The 21,522-nt window shown below is 37.1% G+C and overlaps 1 protein-coding gene across 8 annotated transcripts in view; it reads right to left on the minus strand.

Moving 5' to 3' along the window:
- The window catches only part of LOC131155375 (uncharacterized), a 93,994-nt gene that overhangs the window by 42,356 nt on the left and 30,116 nt on the right, over positions 1 to 21,522 (minus strand). For 5 of the 8 annotated variants that reach the window (XM_058108448.1, XM_058108449.1, XM_058108454.1 and 2 more), the window contains one exon: positions 5,087 to 5,152. The exons of the other annotated variants lie outside the window; for them this stretch is intronic. In XM_058108448.1, the coding sequence (XP_057964431.1) occupies positions 5,087 to 5,152 (66 nt within the window). The remainder of the gene's footprint in view (positions 1 to 5,086; positions 5,153 to 21,522) is intronic. 8 annotated transcript variants of the gene reach the window in all.

Raw genomic sequence — 21,522 nt, forward strand, 5'->3', positions numbered from 1 at the left:
ATACCTCAAAGGGCTTCATGATGTCCAAAAAAGCAAATACCGGATCTTGTGTAATGGGCTCCCTCAAGTTGTTAAAGGCTCCCTAGCACTTCTTTGTCTAGTTCCACCCATGACCCATCTTTAGCAGTTCTTCCAATAGGGTAGTTCTCCTCAAGTACCCCTCCAAAAACTTGTGATAATTGTTGGCAGGGCCAAGAAAGGAACACAATTCCTTCAATATCCTTAGGATCCTCCAATCTTGAATACCTCTCACCTTCTCCATATCCATCTGAATACAACCTTGCTTGATCACATAACCAAGGAATTTCATGCTCCTCTATGCAAAAGAGCACTTTACAAAAGAGCACTTTACTTTCTTCAAATAAAGGTTGTTCTCTTACAACCTATCAAACACCTTCTATAGACGCTCTTCATGTTTCCCCAAAGTGGAACTATAGACAACAATGTCATCCGAATATACCACCACAAACTTGTCTTGTACACATGAAATACCTGGTTCATCAAAGTGCAAAAGGCCATCACCAAGAATTCATACGCCCCTTACCACACCACACAAGTAATTTCAGCTCATTACCATATGCTATCCTCACATGATAGTAGTCAAATTACAAGTCAAGTTTGGTGAAGTACTTGGCACAACTTAGCTAGTCAAACAAATCAGAAATCAATGGAATCCAATATTTGTTGTGCATAGCCACCTTGTTGGGTGTCTGGTAGTCCACACAAATCCACATGCTCCCATTATGCTTACTCTGAAACAACACCAGCACTCCAAACAGTGCTTGGACATAAATAGCCCGCTTCCAATAAGTCATCATGTTGCACCCCTAGTATCAACTCAATCTCATGCTCCACACCTCGTCATGGAAACAGGTTGTGAGGTAGCTTGTTTGACATCACAACTTTGTACTCGTCCAACATAGCTTGAATGGCAGTAGGCTCCTGCTCTTGACCTAACTCTTCATTCACAACCAACATGACAAGATATGTTTGTTCACCCCACCTCAATTCCTTCTTGAGTTCCAAGGCAAATAGTATCATGTCATTCCTTTGCAATAGCTTGCACCATGCAAGGGGGATCTCCCATCTCACAAAGGGAACTAACAAATACCATCGGTACAATCTTAGTCTCCCTCAAGAATTTAATTCCAAATATCACTTGGAAATCACCCATCCGTACAGTTGTGGAATTCATATGTCTTGCCCATTATTCAAGTTCTGCTGTCATTTGCTTGGTTACTTCCAAATAGAAATAGGTTGGAAGCTCTAGAACTGAGTTGTTAAGAAAAAACCATAGCACATAGTAGTAGGAACCCAAAGAACAAGACTCAATTCATAAAGCTCAAGCTCAGCACACAAGGGGGATCACGACTCGTTGATGAACTCAAAGTAGAATCATCCAAGGAAGACCTTGCACAATAGAAATAAGTTGTCCCAAAAAAAAAAAGGGTGACATATGCCCTATTGTGAGCTTGAGGATCATAACATCTACAACCTTTGTGAGTTCTTGAGTATCCAACAAAAACACATAACAGCACCAAGAGAGAACTTGCCAAACCAATATGCGGAACATAAACAAAACATGCACACCCAAATACACAAGGCATGAGAAAGAACATGGATGTTTCTAGGTACATGACGGAGAAGGGAATTTGTCCCCCTACAACACTGGAGGGCACCCTATTAAGCAGAAAATAGGCTATAAGAAGAGTGCCAAAAAGGTTTTGGAACATGCATATGAAGGAGGAGAGACTGTCACTTTGTGGGAAACATGAAGAGCGTCTATAGAAGGTGTTTGACAGGCTGTAAAAGAACAACCTTTATGTGAAGAAAGTAAAGTGTTATTTTGCATAGAGGAGCATGAAATTCCTTGGTTATGTGATCGAGCAAGGTCGTATTCGGATGGATATGGAAAAGGTGAGAGTTATTCAAGATTGGAGGATCCTAAGGGTATTGAAGGAATTGTGTTCCTTTCTTGGCCCTGCCAACTATTATCACAAGTTTGTGGAGGGGTACTTGAGGAGAACTACCCTATTGGCAAAACTGCTAAAGATGGGTCATAGATGGAACTAGACAAAGAAGTGCTAAGGAGCCTTTAACAACTTGAGGGAGCCATTACGCAAGATCCGGTACTTGCTTTTTTGGACATCATGAAGCCCTTTGAGGTATAAACAAATACATCAAATTATGCCCTTGGTGGATTCTTGTTACATTATGGGTATCTAGTTGCGTACAAGATCCATAAGCTTAATGAAGTAGAGCAGGAGTACACAACTCAAGAGGTAGTAGGAGCCCAAAGAACAAGACTCGATTCATAAAGCTCAAGCTTAATCAGCACACAAGGGCGATCACAAATCGTTGATGGACTCAAAGTAGAATCATCCAAGGAAGACCTTGCACAATAGAAATAAGTTGGTCCCGAAAAAAAAGGTGACATCTGCACTACTGCGAGCTTGAGGATCATAACATCTACAACCTTTGTGAGTTCTTGAGTATCCAACAAAAACACATAACAACACTACGAGAGAACTTGCCAAACCAATATGCGGAACATGAACAAAACAAGCGCACCTAAATACACAAGGCATGAGAAAGAACATGGATGTTTCTAGGTACATGACGGAGAAGGGAAGGAATTTGTCCCCCTACAACACCAGAGGGCACCCTATTAAGCAGAAAATGGGCTGTAAGAAGAGTGCCCAAAAGGTTTTGGAACATGCATATGAAGAAGGAGAGACTGTGCTATGTCAAGTAAATGTCTATTTTTGCTTTTAGCTACTCCATTGGGATATACATGATGTTTAATGAATAATCCTTTTGGCCACGTAAAAAGACTAAAGCTCATTCTGAACAAATTTAAGTGCATTACCAGGTCGGAAAATTGGAATACCTAAGCTCTTATTTCCAAGTAGAAGTGAGTAAATACGTTCAAAAAAATTCAGACCTAACTTTTAACAAGAAGATCCAAGACATATATGAAAAATAATCTACATAGGACACAAAATATTGATGACCAATCAAGTTCTTTACTCTACGCAAACCCCAAATATATGAATAAAAAAACAATGATTTACTACAAGAGTTGATTCTAGACAAAAAAAAGATGTTCTAACAAGCTTTCCAGCAACAATACACTGAAAACAAGAAAAAGACTTGAACATAGAAAACACTTGAAGTTTTTGAAGGGTGGATAACCCATATGAGCATAACATTGATCAAGAGAAGCACCATGAGGAGAAGTGACCTAAGAAGGATGTTGTTCATGAAGCAACAATTCTTTTGTGAAGTGAAAAAGGCATTCTCCATGTTTACAAATACATAAGATGCTTAGAAACAATTACGGAGTTTCTCCTCAGTGGACAATCAACTGGATCCAATGAATAGCTTTTGAAGCAAGGCACGAAGGGTGAAGATCTTGTTAGGTACAAAAATTGGGGATAGTCTGGTTGAAGATAGTGCTTCTAATAGCATATTGTGAAACCTTATTAATGGACGAACTTCAAGCTTGGCTGCAATTTTATGGGGACACGGACTGATGTTTTAGAACCCCTATTTAAAAAGGCTTCCACTTTTTAATGATGCAGTAATAATTTACTCGTTGTCATTGATTAGGGGACAAAGAAGTAAAATAGTGATTTCAACAGGGCTGAATTTATCAAGCCTCATTTCCCATAAAGCAAGGGCCAATGATAAGGAAGAAAAATGCAAATACTTACAAATGGAATGAGAGTGAGACTGACAGGTCCTCGAGGCAAGGAAATTAGTTCAAAGTGGCAAAATAAAAGGAAGGGTGGAAAGGCGTTGGAGTACTTGAAATTTTCCATTAATTACGAGGATGGATTTTGTTTGTGCCAAGGGAGTCTTCATGGGTGCTTGATACAAATGGGTGAGCACCAATTTGTCCTAAAAGCTTAAGCCTACTAGATCTTGGGCCCAACCATATATATATATGTAAGTACCCATAATCTACTTAGTTTTTCTGATGTGGGACAAACTCACAAATGGAATTCTCAACAATCTCCCCCTCATTGGTCTGAGTCCCAACCACTCCTACTTGAATGGAAGCCAATCTTGATCACTTGATGTCATGCAACCAATTAGGAGCCATTACTCAACCACGGAAAAGGACACAAAACCATGGGAATCCACTTATTAGCGCTCCTCCTCCAAGTGTGTACATATGCATGAACATTCAAGCCCAAGCCCAATTCGAACTCAATTCTAACACTCCCCGTTGAGCGAAAACCATCTCTCTCATGGGAGAAAGCCTAATTCTCCAACAGATGCTCAAGTGGGCCTTACCCCTATGCCTTACGTGCCCCGAATTGCATTCCACATGCCTCCAACCAATCCTACCTCCTACATCCTTACCCTATTTGAATCCATCTAACAGGCCTAGATGATCCTTATTGGCCTTAGTCACACCTAGTCCTACAACTACATTAAGAGAATTAGTTTCACATCTCGACTTTATGATGTCCCTCAACCAGAGTTACAAACCATCGGCTCTAATACCACTTGTTGGCACGGGGGGAGAGTCTACATGGGGGCTTGGTACACATGGATGAGTCCCAACTTGACCCAAAAACTTAAGCCTGTTGGATCTTCGGCCCAACCATGCATATAAATACCCATAATCTACTTTGTTTTTCCAATGTGAGACAAACTCATAAGTGTAACTCTCAACATATTTGAAGAAGGGTTATTTGAATCAAATGTCTAAATATATTCCTGTCACTTTTATTTTTTGTTTTGCTTGCCTTAGTATCTTTCAGAACAGCTGTCATCCAATAGTTTGATTTTCTCCTTTTCCCCATAATAATTTCTTTTGGCGCATATAATTATACATATATATGTGTCTGTATACATACATATATTATTATATACACACATATATGCCCATAACTCTAAAGAGCTTCCCACCCCCCCACCCCCCAAACGAAAAAAAATAATACTAATCTCCTCCCAGTAAAATGACCATATGATATCATCATAAGGCATGTCAAGGATTAAAGAACATTAAAGAACTCACGTGGCTTACAAAATTAGAACAAACTATGAAGAAACTAAAACAAACAAGGCCTACCATGCAGCCACTGTAAAGCTGATGATGACGAAGTAGTCAGAATTGTCAAAGTATAAAGAACCTCTCCTGCCAAAAACTATGAATTAGCATGATTACCAATGTGATATAATATGAGTACTGATTTTAAATTTCAATTGACACAAGTTGAATGAAAATTATTCCAAAGGGAGAAATTAGCAGCCTTATGTATTAAATTATTTAAAACAAACTTCAGGGCAGAATATATTGTCACTCAGAATGTTAACGCATGATACAGACTTTTGGGCCACAACCAAATAGCTCAAGTTTTCACTTCATGTTTTAACCCATAATTACAATCAAAACGTAAACTACATAACTCATAGTCCATTGTGTCATGGCACCAATGCATAAGCACAAACATTTAGTCAAAGGGTTAACAAAGGCACCATCCATCATCAACTTAAATCAACTTTAAACTTTAACGACATAATTTAACATTAAATGTTGTGCACTTATAAAAGGAATATAATTTTGCAAATCAATTAGAAATTTAGAACTAAGAAAATTTTTTACTGAATATCAAAAAATAAATTAGTAAAAATATTTTCATTTTCCATCTTCCAAGAAAGAAATGGCTTTGACCTTCAATAATTGTAACCTCAATTTTGGTTTTTGGCTAGAAAATTTGACAAATTTGGGTTAGTAATTTCTTTAAATTTTAAAAACTACAAGTTTTGAAAATAAAAACATCAACTAAGTCTTTATAAATATAAAAATAAAAAAAAACAAAGTCAAAAAAAATAAAATAGTCACCAAATTACCACTCTACCTAAAAGCTCAAGTTGTTAGGTTGTGGGCCAACAATGTATATCAAGTCATTCTAACTTATCAAAGCAGTTTAAATTTACCATGGCCTAAAGGGTAAGGTTATCACAAGTCAGATTATGGAAAATCCCAAACAACCACATTTGAAAGCTGTTTATAGGACTTTGCGCTATCTTAAAGGCGGGTCCGACAAATGTTTGATGTACAAGTGTAATAAAAATTGTACTCTAATGCTGAATTGCTTCTGTCGATGATTGAAGGTCTAATACTGGATACTTTACATTTATGGGAGGTAATCTTGTTACATGTTGTAACAAGATCTAGTGCTAACAAAATACCAAGCTAAGGCTTATATTGTGAGCAAGCATATGTGGCTGAAGCCTCTTTTATCATAGATGAGATTTTTGGTAACAAAGGAGATCTTGGGCATATAAGGATGGTTTGTACTCCAATTATGGGAGGCACCTTTTATAGGGCAAATTCGTGAGGCTAGTGGGCCGAAGCGGACAATACCTCACTGGAGTTGGGTCCAGGAGCATTACATTTGGTATTAGAGCTACCCTAAGAATACTATCATGTGAGTGGATCCTATACAAAGGTGTAAGCCACTCTGACAAGGGCATCAGAGATTGGAAGGGAGCGCCTGTCACAGTCCCACATTGGATGTGTACTAGGGAGATCGTGGGCTAATAAGGATGGTTTGTACTCCAACTATGGCAGGTGCCTTTTATAGGAGAAATCCGTGAGGCTAACGGACCAAAGCGGACAATACCTCACCGGAGTTGGGTCCAGGACCATTTTGTGATAATCAAAATGCCATTTACATCACTAGCAATCTGGTATTTCATAAAAGGACAAAGCACATGTTGTAAGGGATGCTGTGTTGAAGAATGTCGTGAGGACTCCCTTTGTGAAATCTGCGGATCAGTTAAGCAATGTTTTCATAAAGCCTTTATTGCCTGCATAGTCTAATGGTTGTCACATACACCCCCAATTTGAGGGGGAGTAATAGAAGAGAATATGCTATTTCAGAAAATATGTTGTGTGAGTGGAGGTATTTTTGTCCTTTAAAACTTTTTATTACATAAGAGAGCAAACTTGGACCTGCAATTAAGGCTCCATGAAATTGCCACCTCTTTTTCTTTTGCTTTCATCCTCTTTTATTCTCTTTTTGTCTTCTTCTCTTCTTCCCTGCTCTATCTCTAACTTCACAACTAAAAGAATTTGACCTTGAATTTTAAAAACCCAAAGGAAGTAGAGTCCACATCGTGACCATGCTTGAAGGATGCCAATGTAATTGGCTAGCTTTAGATCGAATTATAACCCTATGAATGAGGGAAAGAAAGTCATGAAGAAGTTACAAGACTTTGTCAATTGACCACTAGATGACAAATTCAAGGAAAATTTAGACACATATAATATAGATGAAAAAGGAATAAAAGGAAAAAAGAAAATAATGCCACAACAAAAATAAGGGTAACCAAACCATCAGCAACTATAACTTGAGAGTACAAATACAGGTTTTCAAGGGTTGAAATAACCATGTCAACCATATGGGATGAGGCATCCAATTCAAGGAGAGGATGACGAAGAGGCAAGAAAACTACCTGACTAAATTCATTAGGTAAAATCAGTTTCCATGGAGATATCAATAGGGATTTTTCCTTTATGGAATGAGTGCAAACACGAGTATTATTTAGACACATATAATATAGATGAAAAAGGAATAAAAGGAAAAAAGAAAATAATGCCACAACAAAAATAAGGGTAACCAAACCATCAGCAACTGTAACTTGAGAGTACAAATACAGGTTTTCAGGGGTTGAAATAACCATGTCAACCATATGGGATGAGGCATCCAATTCAAGGAGAGGATGACGAAGAGGCAAGAAAACTACTTGACTAAATTCATTAGGTAAAATCAGTTTCCATGGAGATATCAATAAGGATTTTTCCTTTATGGAATGAGTGCAAACACGAGTATTGACATAGCAAATATCTACTTTGGAATGACCACTTGTCCAATGACCTCCCCCCAAACCTCAAACTCTCCCTTCAACACTAACTCTATCACAGTTAGAGGCAGTACCAAACTCTCTCTAAGAGAATCTAGGGAAGAGGAGTGAGACCCATATTTGGTGATTCGATGAATTCTAGCATATGCTTCATTCATAGATGGAATGGATTCTTGTGCAAGAATCTGATCTTGATTCATTCAAGCTAAGGACTCAACTCAAAAATTTGTTAGCGAGGATGAAAGCAAAGTGATCCTTTCTCTTCATTACTATTTATCATGGTAATGGAAGTTTTCAGCCTTCTACTACAAAAAGCCAATGAAGGAGGTCTTTTAAAGGACTTGGTGTTGGGAGAGATGACAGGGAAATAGAAGTCTCTTATCGCTATTTCATGATGACACTAGAGTCATCTATCAAGCAGAACCCCAACAAAATCTCAGTTTAAGATGTGTTCTCCTTTGTTTTGAAGATATCTCAGGTTGAGTGTGCTTTTAGTGCTCTTGCAGGCCTTGCCTTTAATTTATTTGGGTCTCTCTCCGTCTCTTGAAGCTAAATTTAAAGAGAAAAAAAAAAAACCGGAACCCCATTATTGAGAGGTACTTGCTGGATGGAGTAGAATTATGTCTCAAGAGGAGGAAGACTTACCCTCGTCAGGAGTAGTCTCTCAAATCTCCTCGTGTGTTAAAAGTCCCTATCCCTTACTCCTTACTCGATAGCTAAAAAATGGAGGACATTCAAATTTTTTCCTATGTGAAACATGGTACAGGAATTTAAATACCAGGTAGTCAAATGAGATCCCTCTCTATTTTCAACAAAGCACTCCCAGCCTCCACTATAGACGGAATTTGAGGTTTATCAATGAAAAAAGGATATATTTTGAAGAAAGATCATTGCATACAAAAATGGCCTTGACCAACAGAAGGCTCAATTTGTGCATCTTCAACACACCCAAGACGCTAATGAACGAGGAAAGTCGGCTGCGGGTGCTCACCATTGTTGCCAAGAGAATGAACTACCTCCACCATGAGGGTGACCAAGTGGTGGATTACAAAACCATTCAATTGGGCAGCATATTGGTGGATTCAGTGATGGGAGGAAGTGTTGGCCTAACTAGGCTTTTCAATTTTTTTTTTATGATAACAAATAAAGATGTGTTAACATGTGTTGTTGAGTGACTTTATTTCAGGAATACATAACTCAACACTCACGTTTGTCATGGAAGCAAGCTGGAAATCAAAGTCAAATCAAGTGAAAGCTTCACCGAGTATTTAAGCATTAAAAGACAAATGAAAAAGCTTAAAGACCAAGAGGGACTCGAAGTCAAGAGGAACATCAAGAGACTTGAAGATTTAGTACTTAAAAGTCATATTCAATAAAGTTGTTTGTAAGTACTCCATATCAAATATAATTTAGAAATATGAAGCTCTTTAGGGGAAATAAATGGACTTGGAGACCTATTTTAAAACCCCAGAAAATGTTTTATGAAAGATCAAAACAAGAGAGTAAAACTAAATTTGAAAACCAAAAATGAAAAACCAAAAAGAGGACTGGCCAGCCAACTGACCAGAAATACTCTAGGTCTACTCAGCCGACTAATAGAAAAACAACAGCTAAGTAAACTGCCCAGCCGACTGACACAATGAACTGAAATCACCCAGCCGACTAACCCGTTTTGAACTGTGTCAAGCCAGCCGAATGACAATTTCCTGATTTTAATTTCTGGTAGACAGAAGGGTGTCAGCCGCCTGTCCAGCCAACTAACCCTGTGGAAATATACTACCCAGTCGCCTGTCCAGCCGACTGACTCCAAGGGATTTGATTTTTTAAACTCCAACAGGAAAATTTAAAAAATTGATTTTTCAATTATAAACGTTATAAAAACTTGATGGACACTCCAAGTCACTTGGGGAACAAGCAAACTAATCCTAAAATGCTTATAAATACTCTTTTAATCCCAAAAATTCAATTAGCCAAGTAATCACACAGCACTTTTGCATTCAAGCTCACAATCTCTCTTTAAGTTCTCTATTGCTTACACTCCATCAAGGAGATAACTTCTGAAATCGCTGCTGAATCATCAAACTACGGTTCTTACACTGAGTTTTCTCAATCACTTAACGAACCTTTGATGATCTCTATACTTGAGCTTTATACTTTATAATTATTTGATTGAAGTATATTTTGTGCTCTAACGTGTACAACTCTACTTTGTTTTGAGAGTTTCTTTGTACTCAGATTATAGTAGCCTTCTCATTGTATTATTGACGGTTCAAAGCTGATTTGGATCGTTGTACCAAGCGCGGATTGATCACTTGGAGAGGTTTCTCTTCCTAAAAAAGATGGAATATTGTAAAAGGCTTACTCTGCCCGGAAAGGAGCATACTTAGTGGAATCCTTTGGTGGAATTGACCAAAGGCGAGAACGTAGGCTAGGGATAAGCCAAACCTCATAAATCTCGGTGTTCTTTTCATCCCTACTCTTTTTATTTTCTGCACCATATATTCTTGTGTATGCTAAGTGCAAGTTGCAAGGCTTAAAAAAAAATTCAAAGAAGACTCTTGATTTTAGAAGGTACATTTCAATTAACCGTTTGCGAAAACCAACAAGGGAATACGTTGGTTAATTTGCAGAAATCTTGATTAAGAGAAACGCAATAAAATTCCATCCAAAGCAGGGTTTGCAAACAACTATAGGGCTGCTACCAAAAAGCATAAAATTCTTGAATGAATTGATTGTTTTTCATATTTTGGTTGGTTGGATTGTGTTTTTAATTTTTCAGTACTTTGTGGTGTGATTTGGTTGTGATCATAAGTTGATTGATTTACTTTCTTATTGTTGCATTAAAACAAGTAAGAAGCTGAAAAGAAATTAAATTTTTAATTAATCCAATTCACCCCCCCCCCCCTCCTGGGAACACTATTCTAATTTCAATTGGTATCAGAGACTAGTTATAGTAAATCATAATAAGAAGCTATAAAAAGATCTAATGACACATATAGGAGTAGCTCCCTTTGGAGAGGGCCAATCCTCAACCCAATCACCAATCTTTTGTGGACATAACTATACTTTTTGGAAAAAACAAATGCAAATTTATCTTCAACATATGGATTGGAAAGCTTGGGAAGTAGTCATGGATGGAGATCTAATTCCTACAAAAATAGTGGATGGAAAACAAATTCCTAAAGAGAAAAAGGATATGACCGATATAGACTACAAAATGCTTCAAATAAATTCAAGTGCCATAAATGTCTTATATTGTGCTCTAGACGCTAATGAATTCAATAGAGTCATGGCTTGCAAAACAGCCAAAGAAATTTGGGACAAGTTAGAAGTAATATATGAAGGAACGGTAGATGTTAGAGACAATAGGATTGACATGCTAACCAATGAGTATGAAGCTTTCAAAATGAATTCAAATGAAACAATCACTAGTATGTATACTAGATTTACTCACATAATAAATTCTCTAAGTGCCTTAGGAAAGACCTACACCACCTATGAAATGATTCGGAAAATACTAAGATGTCTTCCCTCCATATGGGAACCAAAGGCCACTGCAACAATAGAAGGTAGGAACCTTAAGACTACCTCACTAGATGAACTTACAGGTTCACTACTCACTTATGAAATGGCATTAAAAGAAAGAAACCTTGAACCTAAGCTTAAGAAGTCCATTGCCTTAAAAGCAGCTAGTAAAAGCTCAAGTGAAGATGAAAGTGAATCAAGTGACCTAGATCAAGATGAATTAGCATTCATCACTAAAAGACTTGGCAAGTTCTATAGGAGAAATAAAAGGTTCCCTAGAAATTTTAGTAAAAAGAAATCTGAAAAAGGGGAAACAAGTAGGAAAGAAAACAAAAGTAAAAATGACCATCCTATATGTTATCATTGCAAGAAACCAAGACACATCAAGTCGGACTGCCCTTTACTCAAGAAGGATAAAAAGAAGAAGAAGGAAACCATGAAAACTACATGGGATGATTCAAGCTCAAGCTAAACGGAGAACGAGTCAAGCGGACAAGAGATAGCTAATACGTGCTTCATGGCAAATGATGAAGAGGTAAATTCTTACTACTCCTCATCAACAGAATCTAGTAATGAATCTTGTGATGAATCTTGTGATAGCATGCCCTCCTATAAAGAACTACAAGCTGAGTTATTTGCCTTATATAAAAGGTTTATCAAAGTCTCCAAAAGAAACATAACTTTGAAAGAACAAAATGAAAAACTAATGAAACAACTTGAATCTTCTAAATCCATTGAAAAGGAGAAAGAATCTCGTATTGAAAAGTTAGAAGAGAAAATAAAAGATATGACTCAAGAAATAGGCAAAATACAAGTAGATCAAAATAAGAAAGATTTAGAAATAACTAAACTTAAGAAGTCAATAGAGGATAAAGAGAAAATCATTTATAGCTTAACCAAAGGTAAAGAAAATTTTGAAAAAATGATTGGACAACAAAGATTACATGGAAATAGAGAAGGAATCGGATATAATGGAAAAACAAATAAAAGGAGTAAGAAGTTATTCATGGGATATTTTGTTAAAGAAGCAAAGTACTATGCTAGTACTTCCTCAACCAATATACATGAACATACTACTTGCCACATGTGCAAAAATAAAGGACATGTGATGTTTAATTGCCCACTCAAAAGGAAATATGTTAAAGTTCAAGGTGAATGGAAAGTAAACAATGGAACTAGAGATAATTCAAAGAATGTTAAGAAAATTTGGGTTCCAAAAACTAACACCATGAATCCTTCATTATAAGTGTGCTTTAAAACAACACCATCAAGAGAAAAGTGCTACTTGGACAGCGGGTATTCAAGACACATGACCGGAGATAGGACCAAGTTCACCACACTAAAACAAAAAGATGGGGGATACATGACCTTCGGTGACAATGCCAAAGGTAAAACTGTTGCCATTGGTAAAATAGGCAAAGAACTCTCCCTTACAATTGATGATGTGTTGTTGGTAGATGGTTTAAAACATAATCTTTTGAGTATTAGTCAATTAAGTGACAAAAGTTTTGAAATCATTTTTAAGAAAGACAAATGCATTATTCAAAATCCTAAGAATGATGAAACCTTATTCACAGCTCATAGGGTAAATAATGTATATTGTATAAATCTTGATAACCTAGTTAATAAAAATGTGACTTGTTTGGCTGCCATGAATGAAACTAGTTGGCTTTGGCATAAGAAACTAGGACATGCAAGCATGGATCTATTATCTAAAACTATCCAAGAAAAATTTAGTAAAAGGATTACCAAATACAAAATTTATAAAAGATAAGATTTGTGATGCATGCCAAAAAGGAAAACAAGTCAAGACAAGTTTCAAAAAGAAGAAGTACATCGCAACTAGTAGACCCTTAGAACTCTTGCACCTAGACTTATTTGATCCTACTAGAACACAAAGCTTAGGAGGCAAATAATATGTCTTTGTGATTGTAGATGATTATTCAAGATATACTTGGGTATTGTTCTTAGCAAATAAAGATGAAGCTTGTAACATGTTAATCACTCTATGCAAGAAACTACAAAATGAAAAAGGCTATAACGTAACTAACTTTAGGAGTGATCAAGGTAGAGAGTTCAAAAACAAAGATGTTGATAAATTTTGTGATGATCATGGTATAAACCATAACTTTTCAGTACCTAGGACTCCACAACAAAATGGAGTTGTTGAAAGAAAAAATAGAGCCCTTCAAGAAATGGCAAGAACCATGTTAAATGAAAATAATTTACCTAAGTACTTTTGGGCGGAAGCCGTAAATACAGCTTGTTATGTTATAAATAGGGTATCTATTAGATCAAGTCTAAATAAAACACCTTATGAACTATGGAAAGGTAGAAGACCCAACATAGTACTTCCATGTATTTGGATGTAAATGCTTTGTTCTCAATAATAAAATGATTTAGGTAAATTTGATGCAAAATCAGATGAAGGCATTTTCTTAGGATATTCAACAAATAGTAAAGCTTATAGGGTTTATAATAAAAGAACACTTACTGTCGTTGAATCTATGCATATAACTTTTGATGAATCAAATAAAGAAATTAAGAATGATGAAAGAGAAGATATCTCACAAAAAGAAGAACATCTTGAAATAAAAGAGGAAAACCATGATGAAACTTCAAATGAAAACCCCACAGAAAACCAAGAACTACCAAAAGAGTGGAAATATGTTAAAAGTCATCCAAAAGATCAAATTCTTGGATAACCATCAAAAGAAGAACCACTAGAGCATCATTGAAAAATATATGCAACCATTATGCATTTTTATCTCAAGATGAACCCAAGAATATTGAAGAAGCCTTAAATGACGATTCTTGGATTATGGCTATGCAAGAAGAACTAAATCAGTTTGAAAAAAGCCAAGTATGGCAACTAGTACCTAAACCCAAAGAACATTCAATCATAAGAACTAAATGGGTCTTTAGAAAATAAGAAGGATGAAAATGGGGTACTTGTTAGAAACAAGGTTAGGCTAGTAGTTCAAGGATACAATCAAGAAGAAGGCATTGACTACGATGAAACCTTTGCCCCCGTAGCAAGAATGGAAGCAATTAGAATGCTTCTAGCCTATGCAGCCTATAAGGAATTCAAGTTATATCAAATGGATGTAAAAAGTGCGTTCTTAAATGGGTATATAAATGAAGAGGTTTATGTCAAACAACCACCAGGTTTTGAAAATCTAAAACATACCGATCACGTATTTAGATTAACCAAAAGCCTTATATGGATTACAACAAGCTCCTAGAGCTTGGTATGAGAGACTAAGTAAATTCTTACTCAAAAATGACTTTTCAAGAGGAATGGTAGACAGCACTCTATTCATTAAGACTAAAAACAAGGAAATGCTAATTGTTCAAATATATGTGGATGAGATCATATTCGGTGCTACAAATGAAGAACTATATAAAGACTTTGCCACATGTATGCAAAAAGAGTTTGAAATGAGTATGATGGGGAGTTAAATTATTTCGTAGGGTTACAAATTAAACAAACCAAGAATGGAACATTCATAAATCAAACTAAATATATTAAAGATATGCTTAAAAAGTTTGATATGGAACAAAGTAAACCCATAGGAACCCCTATGAGTACCTCAACAAGCCTTGATAGAGATGAAAAGGGAAAACCACTAGACACAAAACATTATCGAAGAATGATAGCTAGTTTACTATTTTTAACTGCTAGTAGACCCGATATCATGTTTAGTGTATGCATGTGCGCTAGATTTCAATCAGCACCTAAGGAATCTCATCAAGTTGTAGTCAAAAGAATTCTAAGATATTTGATAGGAACCCTTGATCTAGGCTTGTGGTATCCAAAGGACACTGATTTTGAAATGATAAGCTATTCAGATGCTTATTATGCCGGATGTAAAATTGATAGAAAGAGTACAAGTGGCACATGTCACTTCTTAAGACGATCCTTAGTATCTTGGTTCTCAAAGAAACAAAACTCCGTGGCCTTATCAACCACCAAGGCCGAATATGTAGCGGCAGGGAGTTGTTGTGCGCAAATACTATACATGAAACAACAATTAAAAGACTTCAACCTAGATTATCTAACAATACCAATTAAGTGTGACAACACAAGTGCGATAAACATATCTAAAAATCCCATTTCACACTCAAAAACCAAGCATATTGACATAAGACATCATTTTCTAAGAGATCATGCTCAAAAAGATGACATAACTCTCGAATTTATTAATACAAATGATCAATGGGCCGATATCTTCACCAAACCTCTCTCAGATATAGATTTATAAACATTAGAAGAGAGCTTGGCCTATTGCACAGCAGAGAAATTGAGTAAAAAGTCAATTTAGGAAAGATTGAACAGTCAGCCGACTGACTACAGGCCCAGCTGACTGACTGAACAAAGAAATAAAAAGAAGCATTGCAGTCAACCGCCTGACCCAAGACCCAGCCGACTGACTGAGTTGTGGTCTCTGAAACAGAGAGCAATCAGTCAACTGACCTTGCAGTCAGCCGACTGACTAACGGAAAAACCCTAGCTTCGTTTATAAAAATACGAGTCATTCGAGTTGTCAGCCAACTAACCTAGGGTTTCTACTTTTCCTTGCTTTCATCCTCTTCCCTTCCTCAGTTCCTTCTCCTCAAAAAACACCAAACCCTATCTTCCATTTCCGAAATCCATCACTACCACCTTAGTTTTTCCATAGAGAAACTTCACAATGTTGAGGATCAAATCTGTTGGTAGTAAGAAACCTTCCACCTCTTCTCAACCCATTGAAGATCCATCCATTGAGCAATGGCTTGTAGCCCCACACGCCAAAAGTTTCTATCGCAATCATCTAAGTATGACGGAACCAATCCTAGGTAAAGTCCTTGATACTTCCTTTTTCACATCTGATTTCCCGCACATTATTTCTTTATTCGAAGCCCTGGGATGGAAAAATTTTGTACTCTATCAAGCTAAGGGACACTTCCCGAACCTTGTCAAAATTTTCTACGTCAATCTTGTTAGAGAAGAACACGAGGCTTTTGACCAAAATGATGGGAAAATCTATTTCTCTCACTCCCGAATCCTTGCCAAAATTTTTAAAATTATCAATGGAGATTTTGAATGTCCTACTTTTGGTACGTCTTGGATTCTCGAACAGGACTTCACTCTGGAAGAATTTCTTCCTTTGATATTAGACCATGAGCCCGTTTCTTTTGATAATCCTCCACTATATAAACATTTGAATCTTCAAGCTCAAATTTTGCAAAAAATCATTACAAATAATATACTCCCTCAAGTTGGATCCCATGCATATATCTTTTATGCCGATTGCTTCGTCCTCTGGTGCTTGCTCAAAGGCAAGAAACTAGACCTACCAAGCCTTATGCTTAAATGGATGCTATCACGTGTAGAGGCACGGCAAGTTACCCTTCCCTATGGAGGCATCCTAAATATGTTTTTTACAAAACTTCAAATACCCTCCTCCTCTGATTTCTTTGTAAAACGCACCCATTATGACATTTTCAATTCTACAACTCTTAAATTAATGGGGTATGAAAAGTATGATGATGGATGGATTCTTAAGAGAAGCGGAGGACAAGTCCGTCCACCTCCTGTTACAGGCCCTCCTGCATGGTTTAATCCATTTTACCAGCAATTCACCAACTTCAACCAAAACATGCAAACAGGGCTCCAATCCCTTCAAACCAACTTCTCATCTCTTCAAGCTAATTATTCCTTCCTTGATGACCGTTTGGGTCGCATCGAGAAACACTTAGCCAGTTCCTCTCGTCCCACTGATCCTATGGATATTATTTCCGCTCCTGTTAGTGATGATGGAAGGGACGAAGAGGATTCCAAAAATGGCAATGATGATGATAAGGAAGACACTGAAGAGAAGCATGGTTCTGAAGAAGGCGAAGATGATGAATCGGGAGAAGAAGAAGATGAAGCTAAAGAAAAACATCATTCTGATGATGCACACTGATGTGTTTCTTAAAAATCTGACATTTGTAACTTTTTGATTCTATTTTGGCACGTTGTCTGATAAAAAACTTAGCTTGGTAGTTTTGCTTGTTTATTTCCCCTTATTTTTGATTGATGTCCAAAGGGGGAGAGGTTGTGAAAAGCAAAGATGGAAGTGTTATATGGAATATTTATGATGATGCATGCATGGAATATGGAATATTTATGATGATGTGTGTATGGAATACGGAATATTTATGACTTTGAGCATATTGATATCTTTGACTTTGAGCAAATTAAACATTTCCACATGCTATACATAATTGATGTCACATGTGAAAAAATGCATATAGTAAGGGGGAGTTTGTTTTATCCTCATCTTTGCTTCTCGTTTGTCATCGACAAAAAAGGGGAGATTGTTGGCCTAAGTAGGCTTTTCAATCTTGTTTTGATGATAACAAATGAAGATGTTCTAACATGTGTTGTTGAGTGACTTTATTTCAGGAATACATAACTCAACACTCACGTTTGTCATGGAAGCAAGCTGGAAATCAAAGTCAAATCAAGTGAAAGCTTCACCGAGTATTTAAGCATTAAAAGACAAATGAAAAAGCTTAAAGACCAAGAGAGACTCGAAGTCAAAAGGAACATCAACGGACTTGAAGATTTAGCACTTAAAAGTCATATTCAGTAAAGCAGTTTGTAAGTACTCCATATCAAATATAATTTAGAAATATGAAGCTCTTTAGGAGAAATACATGGACTTAGAGACCTATTTTAAAACCCCGGAAAATGTTTTATGAAAGATCAAAACAAGAGAGAAAAACTAAATTTGAAAACCAAAAATGAAAAACCAGAAAGAGGACTGGTCAGCCGACTGACCAGAAATACTCTGGGTTTACTCAGCCGACTAACAGAAAAACAACAACTAAGTAAACTGCCCAGCCGACTGACACAATGAACTGAAATCACCCAGCTGACTGACCCATTTTGAACTGTGTTGAGCCAGCCGACTGACAATTTCCTAATTTTAATTTCTGACAGACAGAAGGGTGTCAGCCGCTTGTCCAGCAGACTGACCCTGTGGAAATATACTACCCAGTCGCCTGTCCAGCCAACTGACTCCACGGGATTTGATTTTTTAAACTCCACAAGAAAATTTCAAAAATTAGTTTTTCAATTATGAACGTTATAAAAACTTGATGGACACTCCAAGTCACTTGGGGAACAAGCAAACTAATCCTAAAATGCTTATAAATACTCTTTTAATCCCAAAAATTCAATTAGCCAAGTAATCACACAGCCCTTTTGCATTCAAGCTCACAATCTCTCTTTAAGTTCTCTATTGCTTACACTCCATCTAGGAGATAACTTCTGAAATCGCTGCTAAATCATCAAACTACGGTTCTTACACTGAGTTTTCTCAATCACTTAACGAACCTTTGGTGATCTCTATACTTGAGCTTCATACTTTATTATTATTTGATTGAAGTATATTCTGTAATCTAACGTGTACAACTCTACTCTGTTTTGAGAGTTTCTTTGTACTCAATTTATAGTAGCCTTCTCATTGTATTATTGACGGTTCAAAGCTGATTTTGATCGTTGGACCAAGCATATATTGATCGCTTGGAGAGGTTTCTCTTCCTGAAAGAGAGAGAATATTGTAAAAGGCTTGCTCCGCCCGAAAAGGAGCATACTTAGTGGAATCCTTTGATGGAATTGACCAAAGGTGAGGATGTAGGTTAGGGATAAGCCGAAGCTCGTAAATCTTGGTGTTCTTCTCATCGCTACTCTTTTTATTTTCTGCACCATATATTCTGGTGTATGCTAAATGCAGGTTGCAAGGCTTAAAAGCAAAATTCAAAGAAGACTCTTGATTTTAGAAAGTACGTTTCAATTAACCATTTGCGAAAACCAACAAAGGAGTACGTTGGTTAATTTGTGGAAATCTTGATTAAGAGAAACGCAATAAAATTCCATCCAAAGCAAGGTTTACAAACAACTACAGGGCTGCTACCAAAAAGCATAAAATTCTTGAATGATTGATTGTTTTTCATATTTTGGTTGGTTGGATTGTGTTTTTAATTTTTCAGTACGTTGTGGTGTGATTTGGTTATGTATTCTCCTCTTAGTTGAGCTATGCATGTAGCATTCTCTTCATATAAAATTGTTGGAATATCCTTGATTGATTGAAGCCCACAATTTGCTTGGATATGAAAAATCATTGATATGAGTCACACGCATACTTTACTAGCTTCATGGATAGCTAGTATTTTAGAATGATTGGAGGATGTTGCAGTAATCGTCTGTTTTACTGATTTCCAAGATATAGCAGTTTTTCCGTAAAGAAATACATATCTAGTTTGAGATTTAGCATTATGAGGATCAAATAGATATCCAGCATCTGCATATCCTGCTAATTGAAATTTGGAATCAAATGAGTAGAATAGACCCAAATCAGATGTACCTCTCAAATAACACAGAATGCTCTTAATTACATTCCAGTGCCGCCGAGTAGGAGTAGAGTTGTATCTTACTAGTAGATTTACAGCAAATGCAATATCGGGTCTTGTACAATTGGCCAGATACATTAGAGAGCCGACAGCACTTAAATATGGTACTTCAGGACCAAGTAATTCCTTCCCCTCATCATGAGGTCGAAATGGATTCTTCTTAACATCAAGTGATCGCACCATCATTGGAGATCCCAAAGGATGAACTTTGTCCATATAGAATTGCCTTAATACCTTTTCGGTATATTTAGATTGATGAACAAGAATTCCGCCATTTATATGTTCAATCTATAAGCCAAGACAATATTTTGTCATTCCTAAATCTTTCATCTCAATTCCGCCATTAAATAATTAGCAGCTTTAGTGAGCACTTCAAGAGTTCCAACTAAATTTAAATCATCAACATAAATAGCAATTATAGCAAATTCTGATTCTGATCTTTTAATAAAAACGCATGGACAAATTAGATCATTTATGAATCCCTCTTTAACAAGGTACTCACTTAATCGATTGTACCACATGCGTCCAGATTGCTATAGTCCATTTAAAGAACGTTGGAGTTTAATTGAATATAAATTTCTACGTTTTGCTTCAGGAAATTTAAATCCTCAGGGGATTTTCATATAATTTTCATTATCTAACGATCCATATAAGTATGTTGTTACTACGTCCATAAGACGCATGCTCAGTCATTCAGTAACTATCGTTCAATTAAGAATCTGAAAGTGATTCCATCCATTACGAGAGAATATGTCTCCTCATAATCAATTCTAGGTTTCTGCCAGAAACCTTGTGCCACAAGCCTTGCTTTATATCGAGTAATTCCATTATTTTCATTTTGCTTTTGCACAAATACTAATTTGTATCCAACGGATTGGACATCTTCTGTTGTCTAGACTACATGTCCAAAAACTTCTCTTTTTGATCATAGTAGTTAAAAGCGCGCCTCAGGCGCAAGGCGCAGTGAGGCGATGAGTTCGCCGCCTCATATCAGGTGAGGCGAGGCGACCTGCAAGAAGCGAGACGAGGCGAGACGAGGCGCAGTGAAGCGCGAGGCGCAGTGAGGCGCGCCTTGTGTATTTTTAAGCCATTTAAAGGAGACAAACGAACAAAGCCCTAGCCCCTTTCGACCCTTCGAAGCCCTTCGTGAGTTCGTTTGCGAGCCTTTGAACCAGCCGGAAGCCTTCGCGACTTCGTCTTCGAGCTTCGACCAGGATCGTGAGTTCATCTTCGACATTTTGAAGAAGCACGACCTGCGCAACTTCGTTTCGAACCAGCCGGAGCCCTCGCGAGTTCGTCTGCCTGCCTTCGAAGCAGTCGTGAGTTCGTCTGACTGCCTTCGAGCACGACGTGAGTTCGTCACGTCGCCTTCAACACTTCGAACCTTTGTAAGTCTTCTTCTTCTTCTTCTTCTTCTTCTTCTTCTTCTTCTTCTTCTGCTGCTGCTGTTGCTTGCGTCCCGCTGCCTGCTGCTTCTCTTCTCTTCTTCTTCTTCTTCTTCTTCTTCTGTTGCTGCTTCTCTTCTTCTTCTTCTTCTTCTTCTTCCTGCTGCATGCTTGCTGCGTGCTGCTGACTGCTGACGGCTGCCTGCTTTTTTTCTTCTTCTTCTTCTTTATATGTAAGCTTACTGTTTTTTAATTTATAATATTTAGTTTAATTAATGTA

This window comes from Malania oleifera, chromosome 5 (genome assembly GCF_029873635.1).
Source record: "Malania oleifera isolate guangnan ecotype guangnan chromosome 5, ASM2987363v1, whole genome shotgun sequence".
Lineage (NCBI taxonomy): Eukaryota > Viridiplantae > Streptophyta > Magnoliopsida > Santalales > Ximeniaceae > Malania > Malania oleifera.